This window comes from Engraulis encrasicolus, chromosome 22 (assembly GCF_034702125.1).
Source record: "Engraulis encrasicolus isolate BLACKSEA-1 chromosome 22, IST_EnEncr_1.0, whole genome shotgun sequence".
Taxonomy (NCBI): Eukaryota; Metazoa; Chordata; class Actinopteri; order Clupeiformes; family Engraulidae; genus Engraulis; species Engraulis encrasicolus.
The window spans coordinates 13,465,295-13,479,395 of NC_085878.1; the positions used below are offsets into that span (position 1 = coordinate 13,465,295).

The following is a 14,101-nucleotide window of genomic DNA, read 5'->3' on the forward strand; positions in this document are numbered from 1 at the left end:
AATATTTACTGTTATTTTGACTAGAACCTCACGTCTCTGCCTTTTTCACTCACTTATCTGTGTGCGGGAAACCCTCTTGTGCTAAACCTGGTCTTAGAACCATTGGTATACAAGTCTATCTGGTGGTGAAAGGCCACCAGTGGCGTAGTCGTTAAAAACACACACATTGCCAAGACCCTTTAGGACCCCCGGTTACAATGGCATTTTCTTAACAGCTGTTAAGAAGCAAAATCCCTTTTTGTTTATTGTATAACATTGTTTCTTACTGATTACACTACAACGCTTTGCCACAGACGGTCTGGTTTCGCACTGTAATGTGCAACATTCTAGAATGCAATGAGCCCACTGAACTCTGGCGGTGGCTCGGCGTCGTCTCGAGGGGTGAAGATAATCTTGAGTATTTACACTTTTTAAAACGTTTGAACATTATTTTTTTACGGAAGTGGTCATGGAAATTCTGTATTTGGGGACTGGAAAGTCATGGAAAATCAAGGAATTTTATATCTGAACTAGAAAAGTGCTCCGAGATCACATACCTCCGCCAGGGCATGTTATAATTAGATAATATACAAAATAATCACTATGCCAATATGAGCAACTATATTCCTGTCCGAACTTTCAAAATGACACATTCATGTCAGTTCAGTCATTTGCAAAATCTACCTGCTTTGAAAGCTTGTGATCACGTGCTGATAGAACTGTAGCCTAATTAATTAGGCCTAAGGGAATGTAATGATTTTGACCAACAAAACTGAAACAACTACAGAAGGGTGGCCTTTTTTTGCCTATGATGGTATATGCATCATTCTCATGGGCCACTGGTTGGTCTTGGCGCTGTCGGTTGAAGCGGCATTTGCTTCCCCGCATTCCTCAAATCACTATTCACCGTTGTTAATCAGTCCACGGGCATTGCTGTCGGAATTTGTGGTCTATCTCGCAACTGGGCTTGATTTTAAATTTAGTGAAGCGGGTGTTTGACCAGCATTGTGAACTTACACAGCCACAAATTCCATATTTTTGACGATGGTAGACTACCCAATTAATTCGACATTGTCAACCAAAATGATCTGCGGTGGTCACTGTCCATCTCGCAACAATTCACTTCCACTTCACACATATTTTAGGCAGCGGTAATTACATGTACATGATTGTTTGTTAACTTCAACGAGGGTGTAGCCTAGGGCTATAGGCTGCCTGCTGATGAGCAACTTTTTAGGTTGATAGCACTGGTGTTGGAGCTGGCGTCAAAGGAGACAGTCCCACCCTGTTCCTTACTGTTTAGAATGGCGCAGGTGTAACAGGGTGAAGGTTTTGCGCCTTTAAGGCATGGAAGTAGTCTGCGATTGGTGTAACCGTGTGATTGGTTGGCACCCGCAATTACCTGTTTCCGAGTTCATTTTAAAGCCTGGCACCGGTTACCGCAGGGTGTGGCTGATTTGTTTGGTGCCATCTCCGCGTCAGTTTGTACGGTTGTGCCTGGGCGCACACACCGATATGAAGTGGTCTCTTAAATGAGCCATTTGCGTAAAGCATGCCTATGGCGGAGTATGTTAGGTTCGTGTTGCTGATCAGTTAAGTTTAGTGATGGCCAAATGAAGCTTTTCGAAGCATTGAAGTTTTCACCTGAAATGGTTTGGAAAAAGGTTCACTGATTCGAATCCTCACACTCTATGATGCCATCTTGTGGCGTAAAGGTGGGTTGCAGTGTGAACTAATGATTTCTGAGAATAAAGATCATGGTCTTCCCAAACCGTTTTACGTGTCTTATTCAGATTGAAAAAAGTGTAACCTCAAATAGGCCTATAGGCTGTATTGCAGCAGGATTTCAATTGCAGCGAAATATATGACCAACTGCATTAAGCCTAGTCTTTATATATGTATAGAGGCTACACAAAAGCAATAAAATGCAAACATATTACCATTACATGCAAACATAGGCCTATACCAAATTCAAACAGTGAGAAGCATAAAATAAAGTCAGTTTCATATAGAACAAGTCCGACAGGCGGACAACAGATGCGTCCGTCTATGCCCGTTCTGAACCTTTTTTGCCCAAACGCCCCCTTGGCCTCCTCATAACCTGTCAAGGCAATTTATCAATAAGCCTACCATGTACTGTATAAGCCTGGATTTGAAAAAGTACCATAGGATTTCAACAGTGTTGGGCAATTTACTGAAAAACTGTAATGCATTGCTGATTACATGTTACTGTCTTTTCAAAATAATCCCTTACACTACATTTAGCAATGTGGGGACCTAAGGCGAATTTAGCTTAGGGGGGCCATCGGTCCATCCCATATCACATTTTTTTTTAACATAAAATCTCTATTTTTGTTAGGCTATTTTTTTTTTTTAATCACGATTTTTTATTTAAAAAAAATAAATAATTACAAACATAAAAAACAGGCAAACATTACAATGAATTACAATGAAACATTTCAATGAATAGGCTATTTGCAATTTTGCATAGGCCTACATTAAATAAACTAAAATGTGAAATTCTCTTTTCACTTTAATATGAGAGCAGTGATGTCCCCCCCTCGCTGAAGTGTTATTTCATGTGTGTGCATGATGCTGTCACCTATTTGAAGTGACGTTGATGTTGGATTTCATGGAATACTTTTAAATGCCGCTTTGGGAAGAAAACAGAGTAGGCGACAGGTGAACTGTATTTCTGTCAAAACAGTGGTTTGCAGGCGTCTGCGTTTTCACGTGGATATTGTCTTGGTGGACCGTAACAGACAAACCGTAAGTTCCATAAACTAATCAATGAGACATTGGCTACGTGTACATGATGTTTTTAAGTCCGATTTAATAAATGCGATTTAAATAGATCGGATTAAGAGTTATTTTGCGATGTATATACATGGCACTTTCACTTAAATGCGATTAAACGTCTGGGGAAAATAAAGCATTGCGATTGGACTGAGGACGCACGTGCTGAGCGAGCCAAATAAGGCACGGGGGCGTGGTTCAATGCCACCGAGATGCAGGTCATCTTCCCCACGAAAATCGTTGCCTCAGGCGGACTGAAATCACAACATTTCCCCCTTTCTCCCTGGATCATTTACAATGCTACATTGGCTACCCTGTTAGCATAGAAAAACGAGTGGTCAAATGGTAATGTGGAGTAACTTTGTTGTGCTTCATTACTTTGTGGGGCACTTTTACATCAATATATGGAAGCCACAACATTTATAGTCGCTTAGGGACTTTAAATTAAGCAAAACTTTCATGTGAAAATCAACAGGAAGTGCCGCCATGTTTTTCTCACTGGCAAAGAGCTTTTGGTTTGCACGCATGAGCTCCAGGCCAAAACTGAGCGACTGCCACCTTGTGGACACAAGAGGGAATCACAATTCAGAAACCCATCACGGGAGGGCGGACGGACGGACGGACGGACACCAAAGCCTCTTATAGAGATGCGTGGGACGCATCTAAAAAAAGACTCAGTCAGGTAGAAATTAGGCCTACATATTTTTATTGAGAAAGATGATCTTCTCTGCAGTGTTGGGGTTCAACCGGTTCCTTCTTTTTGTTATTATATCCCCAGCCTTCGAAAATACCCTCTCACACGGCACTGAGGAGGCCGGTACGCACAGTAAGTTACGTGCCAGAACGTAGAGGTGAGGATAGCGGTCTTTGTTTCGCGCCCAGTATGCCAGGGGGTCTTCTCCACGCGCGATATTGGGTTCATTAAAATAGCGCGTGCATTCCACCGTTGCGCTTGCCGAGGCGCTCTTTATATGACGGCGATCCTCCACCTCGTAATCCAGCAGGTCCCAGAGTCCTAGAATGTTAAAGATATGAATATGTATTAAAATACAGCCTATCTTAAAATTGTACAACCAGGCCCTAACATGCCCGGTGGCTCAAGAGGTGCAGCTTATCAGAAGATGTTGATGCGATGGCTGTGGTGTTTATTTCCATGCACTGCGTCATCCGAATTTGCAAAACACTCTTCGTATATAATAAGCTCTTGACCGAACTTGCTTACCTGATGAGCTGGTTGGGGCATGAGAAGTTGATGGCTGTGATGGGGGAGCGGGGGGTGCCTCTGGTGGTGTTTTTTGGCGGATGACCAGGGCGCACTCCTTTGTTAGTTTTTTTTACGGCATTTTGTTGATGTGTGTGGCTGACAAATCCCATTGTTTTAAATCGGGGGTCTAAGAGGGTGGCAAGGGAATGCTGACCGGCAGCTTCATAGTGGGACAGGCGCTCGGTCATCTGATTGATGAGGTTTGTTGCAAGGGTCCGGGCTATTTCTGTGGTGAGGTGGTGCTGTTTGTTTGTGATTGTGTGGCGGAGCATTTTGGTGAGTGGGATTATTTTCGATCCAGATACGATAATTTCGGCGGAGAGTTCTGATGTTGCTTGCTTCACTGGACCAAGGAGGTCTAAGCATTCCTTGATTGCCTCATATTCAGTTGCATGTAGTGGTGAAGTGTCAGTGCGCAGAGAGGCCAGCACTGCACCTACTGGCTCCCTCTGCTCACGCAGGCGCTCGAGCATCTCGTAAGTGCTGTTCCACCTGCAAAGCAAGACAAGGTGTATTTAGTTAGGGTCTATGTAGGCTACTGCATTTCACATTAAGGCAGCCCAATGGGCTATGCTTTACACCCAAAACATACAAACATAGCAAACAATGTAATGCCTCACACAAATACAATAACAACAACAACCTGGTCTCCACCTCCTGGATGAGTTTGTGCTCTGGGGCCTTCAACTGCTGCTGACGCTGCAGCAAATTCTCCCGGCCCACTGTGCTTGATCTGAAATAGGACACTACATCCCTGGCCCAAGTTCTTATGTCCTCCAAACCTTATAAGAGACATGGTATAAATCAAAGGTGTCCAGCGGCACACAAATACAATATTACTCATCACATATTTGTATGTGTACATTCACTTAGTGGAAGTACTTGGCCTACTAACCTGGGGTGAGCTGGAGGGCCTTTTTCACCACCAGGTTTAGGGCATGGGCCACACAGTGGGTGTGCCGGAACTGCAGCAGCAAGCTGCAGAGGGTCATGTTGGCTGCCCCATCGGACACTAAGGACATGACCTTTCCACGAGGGATGCCCCAATCGTTCAGTAGGCCCTCAGTGGCTGCAGCGATATTGGCAGCAGTGTGTCTTTCCCCAAACTTTCCCACTGCCAACAAGGTGGAGGCCAGCTGGTCCTCCTCATCCACATAGTGGCATGTGAAGGCCAGGAAGGAATCCATGTGGATGGATGTCCACATATCTGTGGTTATGGCGACAGCCGTTGCCTGTTTCACCTTGGCCTTCTCCTTCTCGGCTTCATATTTGGCCTCCACCATGGCTTTAATGGCCTTTCTTTATGGGATGTTATAGTTTGGAGCAACAAGTTTCATCAGTTTGATGAAGCCTGTATACTCCACCATCTTAAAAGAGAATAAAAGACATTTTAGGTCATCCAGTAGGCTGGCTATCTGACATGTAGGCTTATCTCTCAAGCTTTACCTTGAAAGGCATTGAATCCAGGACGATCATCTCCATGACAGCCTCGTCGATCATGGTATTTTGATCTGCAGCACAATAAAATCTCAAGTTATTATTTGTGTCACAATGAGTAGGCTATTTGAAGAAGTATTTGTAGACTTAACACAGGACCAGGATTACATACAAGAACCAATGTTAAGTTATACTTACTGGAGACACCAGCTGCAGCTGCGCCATGATAGTTGCGAAAGTGCCTAAGCATGTTTGAGATGTTGTTGTGGTACGACAATCGCTTATCACATATCATACACTGGGCCTGAAAGTACAAGTAAATGCAGTTACCATAAACATAGTTATTTCCAAACTTTTGACAAACACTTCCATGATAACATGTAGGCCTAGGCCTATGAATAGGCACAGTGTTGTATTAGACCTATGTTGTATTGCATTTCAATGGGGCTGTATTAGGCTACACTTTGCAGACACTCTATATTAAAGCAATGGATTTGGGTGAAATAAGCAGCTTGGTGTGAGGAAATGGGCAGAGTGCAGGAAGTGTCTTCCCAGTGCGCACATTCATTAAAAAGGTAGAGCTATGCAATTGAGTGTCTCTGAACAAGTATACCAAAAAACAACACAAACATAAAAAGGAATGTTCAAGACTTCAACGATCATCTTGGAGTGGAAAACACCCGACTTTGCGTTTATTGCGCGGCCAACGCCACGTCATCCTAACAAGGAAGACGCCATGAGGCTATATTGCTTAACCAAACAAAATCCATTAGCATATAGATTTAGAATAATGCGTCCAGTAACACTTATACTAGGCCAATAAGAAAGGCAGCATTTCTAACTATTTGGCAAACGTCTCCAACAGCGCTATAGGTTATAAATAGGCACGGTGTTATATAGCAGTGGGGCTGCGCATGACATAGGCTACATTGCACTTTGCTGACATTGTAATCCAAAGTAATGTAGGCCTTACGACTAAAAGAGTGAGAAAAAAGCATATTGCTTGATGTGTGGTGAATGCAAACAAGCAGGAACCAATTCTTTTCAACATAATGTGAAAAACATAAAAAACACCTAATGTGAGATACTTGAACGACCATATCATCATCATCATCCTCTGGGAACAAAAGCCTGATTTAGCGTGTATTGCGGCCAGCGCATATCAACAACCAGGGAACCTGACAGGGGGAGGGCAAAGGGGACAGTATGCCCGGGGCCAGGGAGCCCGGAATTGGGTTGCCATTGCGTTCCTATTGGGCGAGGGGCCCTTTCATCTGACTTGGTCGGGCCCATCCAAACCTGTCAGCGGGCCTGTCAAGAACGACTGATGGAACTCAACCTAGCCTATGGATTAGGCTATAAAACGCTTCCAGTGACAATTTTACTACAATAGCATAGGCCTAGCCTATGCTTACACATGAACCCACATGTTCATGTAAACCAGCATTCACGGGGCAAAATCTCACATCCAATCGCACACCTACAGAAACACGCACGCACAGGACATAATAAAATAATACCCTAATGTAAAAAAAACAATAGGCTACCCTCTCACACCTTTTCGCCTTGATCGGTGGAAACAATTGTAAAATGATCCCACATTTCCGATCGTCCTCGTTTTGTCATTGGCTCCATTTCAGTTTAATTACTGCTCACTACTGCTCTATGTCTTCTCAAATGCACGCCTTCACTATAAACCCACAAACGCGCTCATCAGGTAGCGCGCATTTAAACACACGCGCCGAATCACCACGTGACTGTTCGCATGATTGGAGCTTCGGACGTCACTGTTCACGTGACAGTCAGGAAACGAAACGCCTTTGGCTGGTTGAATTGTTCGAAACAAGCTTCGAATCACTGGAGTCAGAGGTAGCATCACCAGTTAAATTCACGACCTGTGTGTCTGAGATATGTACGCATAATCATCCTCCTTCATACCAGAGAGGCTATGTTGATGTTGCTGGGTGGCTCACCGCTGTTTATTGCTTTACCAGGTATAAACGTACTGTGTCTCCTGGTGCCATGCCATCCCGGCTTGGTAGATATTTCCTCCTCGCTCCTGGTATGTGTCCAACCCTTCATTTTCCTTTGATGTATGAAGTTAGCTTACGATCGCTAGTTAACGGTGCTGTATGGTAACGTATGTGTGCAGGTATGCTGTGGAACTGTGGGCCAACGTGAGGTTGTCTGCTGAGGCGAGCTGCTGTCTTGCTCTACTTGGAATTCTGAACTGATGCGCGCCGAGCGCGCATGCTTCCGGAGCGAGACCGATTCAGGCTGCGCTCCTGACTGGTGTGAATGTGTCTGAGTGTCTATGTCTTGTGTGTGTGTGGAGTGATCTCCGGTGCCCTTGAGTGAATGCACACACACCTGTGCGCTTCCTCTCCTTTGCGCTCCAGTTTGTTGTTTTTCTTGAAGTAGCCTTATAGTCTGTCAGTATAGGCCTAATGCACATTGTTCTCATCGAACCGTCCACGCCTGTGTCACTCTAGCCCCATTGGCTTTTGTCTGCTGTGCCAACTGTATACTAATCATGTGTGTTCGTAAATTGCATGCCGCTGTTATCTAACCTGATTGCTGTGCTAAGTGTGCTGTTCTTACTGCTTTTGGGATTGGGGGAATCACTGGGCCGTATTGGCTGATTTGGATATATGTGCAGCCCACCTTTTGTAACTGACTAACGTGACCCACTGTAGTGGGCATTTTAGATATTTTGTATTGTTTTGGTTTATTTATAAAATGCTTGTGTTAATAAAAGAATGTCAATTGTATGCGAACCCAGACTCTGGTGTCCTTCACGAACCTCTGTGCCTTGTTGCTACTGGTTTAAAGCAAAATATATTCTGGGGTGGAAGTCCCCCAGTGGCATAGTCGTGCAATGATCTGTTTGAAATAGGTAATTATTATTTTAATTAATTACCGTAAAAGTTCCACTCTGCTACATTGGCACACCCGTGTGGAAGATTTGCCGGTGCTCGGCCATTATGCATGCTGTCGGGCTTTCTGATCCCTGTCCATCAACAACTTGGGGTTATCTTTAAATGCAGCGAAGGGGATGTAATGAATTTTACCAGCATTGTGAACGTAGGCCTAGAGCAGGGGTCCCCAACCTTTCTGGGTCTGAGGGCTACTGAGGTCTACCCGAGGGCTACTTGTTTGTTCAAAATCCTCTACTGATGTCATGACATCATTCCCAAATCACACTATGATTGAGTGATTATTTGCTTATAGGTCATAAAGAAATAATCTCATATTAAAATTAAGAAAAACATGAACAGTGACTGAAATATTGTAGTCATCAATCTTAATTAACATCCTTGGTGGGCAACTTAGAAACTCCTGGGAGGGCTACCTGGCGCCCGCGGGCACCACGTTGGTGACGCCTGGCCTAGAGTCATAAATTATTTTGGCAACGGTAGCTTAATTAATTCGACAGGATTGTGAACCTAAGTCACAGTCCACTAGCCTGGTGAACCAGCGCCACCCGCTGGACGACAAAATTAGACATCCACATTTAGTCTGGTTTATCAGGCTAACAGTCCACAACAACATTGTGAACTTACATGATCACATATTCCATATGTACGTAATTAATTCGACAGCATTGTGAACCAAAACGATCTGCAGGGGTGGTCACTGTCCTTCTCGCAACAGCAATGATAACATAGCCTAGGCCACACATAACAAATTTAATATTTTTGGTAGCGGTGGTAATTCATTTGACAGGACTGATTACTGCCTGCGGATGAAGGCTGCCTGCAGATTAACAACTTTTTAGGTGAAATGCACTTGGTGTTGGAGCTGGCGGCGAAGGAGAGAGTCTCTACCTGTTCCTTGCTGAGAAAGGCGCAGGCACGCCTTTGCTCAGTGCTCACCGTGCGCACCTTGTGGCAGGCAGTGGAATAGTAGCGAACTAACAAACACAGACAACACACACACAAACTCAGGCGATCACATAACCTCCTGGCGGAGGTAATTAGAGTGGGAACCCTGTTGCTGTCAAAGGTTGGGCCGCTAATCACCATGCAGTGGAACAACTTTCGTCGCCCGATACCCCCGGACCAGTGCCTGTATATATGCCTGCGCTTCTTGGCCACGGGAGTCTCCTACCAGACGATTGCCAACAGCTACCGTGTGGGGAAGAAGATGGTGTGTAATATTGTCAACCAGGTAGCCCGGGCCATCTGAGATGCCCTGGTTGAAGAATACAAGCCAACACCGGCGCCATTCAACGGCAAACACGTCGTCATGAAGTCTAGCTCCTTGTTTTTCAACCATAAGGGAACGTACTCCATCATCCTGATGGCTGTGGTGGACCACAGGTATTGTTTTCGGGTGGTGGACGTGGGTTCATATGGGAGGACCAGTGATGGTTGCGTGCTCTCCAACTCAAAGTTCGGGAAGAAGTTGCAGAAGGGGAAATTGGACCTGCCCGGTGATGCGCTGCTGCCGGGAGCGGAGCACCTGGGACCACAGCCCCACACGTTTGTCGGTGACGCGGCCTTCCCTCTGCGCCGCAACCTCCTGAGGCCTTTTCCGGGTCACCAGACTGGCAGCCATCGCAGTTTCAACTTCAGGCTGTCCCATGCACGGCTGGTCGTTGAGAACACCTGTGAGATTCTGACGGCGCATGTACAAACGCATCATTGAACTTGACGAAGAAAATGTTGATGCCTGCGTAAAAGCAACCTGCATGCTCCACAATTATCTACGGCGCGTCACCCCTCACGACCTGCCACCGATTATGCCCACGGACGCAGACAGCGATGCAGCGGGCCTCCAGCCCGTTTCCAGAGTAGGCAGCAACAACGCCACTCGTGAGGCCATTCAGGTGAGGGACACGTTCAGGGCCTACTTCGCCAATGAGGGTGCGGTCACTTGGCAGCCTTGACACCGGTAGCACAACGACACTTAATCCAGGTTAATGTTTAACGCACTCTCCCCCCTAAGTACAATGCCATGCTCATGGATGGAAAAATGAAAAACTTTTAAAAAATTGTAACTCCACAAGGCAGTTTTGATCATTAATTACTCCAAATACATTACTGTACTGTAAAATACTGTGCACAGTACTTATGATTGTGTCTCTCACCACACTTACCCATTTCATTAAAACACTCCAATTGACCAACTACAGTGTTTTACTCTACTCCACTCTATACCGACAAAAACATGAAGGCAATCAGTATAAACCAGTTTAACTATATAACCACAATGATGTTTGCCGATCGAAAGTAGTGAGACGGGATGTGTATGTGTAGGAGTGATCATCACATAACAGGAATTATTTCTTTTTCATTATTATTTAATTCATTAAACATGAATAACAATCATTCTTAAAATGAATCAATCACTCCCCCCCTCCCTCTCTCTCCCTCTCTCACACACACACCTCACATATAAGTATATGTCACAGGGTGACTAACTTGGGTGAACTTTTATTGTGACACCAGGTAAAACAAAGATGGCTGCCCCCTGTGTTTTCATCATGACAATGAGATGCAGGTGTGATTGATTGAACAACTGAGACGTATGATTGGTGCAGACGGGATTAATGACTGTTTTTAAACCAAGGGTTGGACAGCGAAGGCAGGACGGGAGACGACCAGGACGAGGGGTGAGCACGGAGCAGGTGAGTGAGCCGAGGAGGGGGGCCCGGTGACTGTGACAAGGCTGGGGAGCAGCGGCAGCAGAGGAGAGAACGCCGCATACCGGTATCCGGGTGGAGCCAGCGGAGGATGAGACGGTACGCGATGTGAGTCCTATGGACGGTGACCCAGGCAGCCTGACAGTTCACGGAGGGAGCGCGGTGGCCTACGGCCGGATGGATACGCGCCCCGAGCTGAAGATGGTGCCTCGTCGGGATTGGAGGGGGAGGCAGACGAGACCCCCCCGTGAAGATAAGTACTGTAACCTGGCTACCACGGCCTTCACCAATGAGCTGCTCCCCCAGCTTCTTTCTGTGCCCCCCCTTGGCTCTCTCTCGCTCACCCCCTTCCACCATTGACTGTTGTTCAGTGCAGTGACTATTAATAACTCTGGCTACAGCCACACAGGACCAGGCACAGCTAGCCCCTTTGTTTTCGTGGATTAACCACGCATATTGCAGTGTGTTTCACCTATGGAGTGCAGTGAGAGTGCTGAAGATTATTTCACGTTTGCTGTGATTGGGTAGCGACAACCTATCTGTGTGTGCCAGCCTTCCTATTAAATGCACACTTAACTTTTGGATGTTCTGTGCAGAGTTCCGGAGTAGGCCTACATTCGCCCAGGAGGGGTCTGCCAGCCTGCCTCCTACACTGACGGAACCGAGACGAGTAGGCCTAGTAGTAATGGACGCTGCTACATGACTTGTGATCCTGAGTGACTATGATTGTGGCTTTCAGCCCTTGGGACAATTGTATTTTATATGCAAAGTAAATAAATATATGTTTAAATCCTGAAACTTGGTCTTGTCATATTGGTGGTGTGCAGTTACTCCCCAGGGTGGTTGTTGGTATCAAAGGGGGCGCCGCACAGAAAAACGTGCGCCCCCTACCTGTGACAAGTGGCGTGAGTCGGCAGGTTTCCACCCTGGGTTGAGGCTGTGCACCCCAATATGTCAAGCCAAGATGTAGAAGCACTGGCGCTGGTTGACCAGCCTTCAGTCAGGTCTTAAATTTAAAAAAACAAAAAAAATGCTTTTAATGGGGGGTCAGGGTTTTGGGGAAGTAAGATGTTTGCTTTTAGTGATTTTGTTTTTTAATATTTGAAAAAAGAGTTGCCGTCCTGCTCATGCTGTTCTAGGGACTAGAACAGATTGGCTGGGGAGAGTGTCACAGGGTGACTAACTTGGGTGAACTTTTATTGTGACACCAGGTAAAACAAAGATGGCTGCCCCCTGTGTTTTCATGATGACAATGAGATGCAGGTGTGATTGATTGAACAACTGAGACGTATGATTGGTGCAGACGGGATTAATGACTGTTTTTAAACCAAGGGTTGGACAGAGAAGGCAGGACGGGAGACGACCAGGACGAGGGGTGAGCACGGAGCAGGTGAGTGAGCCGAGGAGGGGGGCCCGGTGACTGTGACAAGGCTGGGGAGCAGCGGCAGCAGAGGAGAGAACGCCGCATACCGGTATCCGGGTGGAGCCAGCGGAGGATGAGACGGTACGCGATGTGAGTCCTATGGACGGTGACCCAGGCAGCCTGACAGTTCACGGAGGGAGCGCGGTGGCCTACGGCCGGATGGATACGCGCCCCGAGCTGAAGATGGTGCCTCGTCGGGATTGGAGGGGGAGGCAGACGAGACCCCCCCCCCCCGTGAAGATAAGTACTGTAACCTGGCTACCACGGCCTTCACCAATGAGCTGCTCCCCCAGCTTCTTTCTGTGCCCCCCCTTGGCTCTCTCTCGCTCACCCCCTTCCACCATTGACTGTTGTTCAGTGCAGTGACTATTAATAACTCTGGCTACAGCCACACAGGACCAGGCACAGCTAGCCCCTTTGTTTTCGTGGATTAACCACGCATATTGCAGTGTGTTTCACCTATGGAGTGCAGTGAGAGTGCTGAAGATTATTTCACGTTTGCTGTGATTGGGTAGCGACAACCTATCTGTGTGTGCCAGCTTTCATATTAAATGCACACTTAACTTTTGGATGTTCTGTGCCGAGTTCCGGAGTAGGCCTACATTCGCCCAGGAGGGGTCTGCCAGCCTGCCTCCTACACTGACGGAACCGAGACGAGTAGGCCTGGTAGTAATGGACGCTGCTACAGGACTTGTGATCCTGAGTGACTATGATTGTGGCTTTCAGCCCTTGGGACAATTGTATTTTATATGCAAAGTAAATAAATATATGTTTAAATCCTGAAACTTGGTCTTGTCATATTGGTGGTGTGCAGTTACTCCCCAGGGTGGTTGTTTGTATCAAAGGGGGCGCCGCACAGAAAAACGTGCGCCCCCTACCTGTGACATATACACTGGGCCCTCACCCCAGCACCCTCTCTGCTTGGCCTTGTAAACCAACCTATGTATGTGAAATTTCAAGTCCTGTCTAGTCTTTTCAGACAAGGGCCTGATCTCCTCTAGGATGCCCTTGAAAAAGAGTGTGTCTGCATCCTCCACAGGTGGGGGAGGTGGAGCAGGCCTGCTTGCCATGACCTCCATCACCTGCAGCATCCTCTCACGGAGGTTCTCCCCGTCCTCAGGCTCCACCTGCCGCTGCCTCTTCCTGGCCTCCTGCTGCTGCAGCTGCCCCTGCTGCTGTTGCGCCTGCTGCCCCTGCCCCTGCTCCTGGCCCTCCTCTTGCTCCTGGCCCTGCTCCTCCTCTCTGTGGCCCTGGGTGTCCTGCTGCTGCTGCCAATTTTCCTCCTCGTCCCCCTCCATGTTGGAGGGCGTTTTTATATCGTCCAAGAAGGGGACCAGAAATGCCATTAGTGACATGAAGCGCCACTGTCTACTAGGCCCCCCCTTAGCTCCACTCCTCCTCCTGTCTCTCTCCTTCTTCCTCTCCTTCCTGAGAGTATCTCTTAACCCTTTCCATTTCCTTTTACTTTCGTCCGCTAACAAACACATACAATCAGAATGTAAAATGTAAGTTGTGAAGCAACTTACCAGGCGAGGAAACGGACTCGACACGACGC

At 46.8% G+C, this 14,101-nt stretch overlaps 1 protein-coding gene across 1 annotated transcript; it reads right to left on the reverse strand.

The window, feature by feature from the left end:
• Nucleotides 1–3,483: 3,483 nt before the first annotated feature.
• On the reverse strand, nucleotides 3,484–4,608 carry LOC134438921 (uncharacterized). The gene is made up of 2 exons (XM_063188644.1): nucleotides 3,998–4,608; nucleotides 3,484–3,790 (listed from the first exon to the last, which is right to left on the reverse strand). The coding sequence occupies exons 1-2, from the start codon at nucleotides 4,510–4,512 to the stop codon at nucleotides 3,697–3,699; spliced, it is 609 nt and encodes a 202-aa protein (XP_063044714.1). The 5' UTR covers nucleotides 4,513–4,608; the 3' UTR covers nucleotides 3,484–3,696.
• Between the last annotated feature and the right edge of the window lie 9,493 nt (nucleotides 4,609–14,101).

Coding starts and splice junctions, on each gene's coding strand:
- LOC134438921 (XM_063188644.1), bottom strand. CDS start 4,512: ATGCTCGAGCGCCTGCGTGAGCAGAGGGAGCCAGTAGGTGCAGTGCTG. Junction 3,791..3,997: donor TGCCCCAACCAGCTCATCAG/GTAAGCAAGTTC, acceptor TTAACATTCTAG/GACTCTGGGACCTGCTGGAT.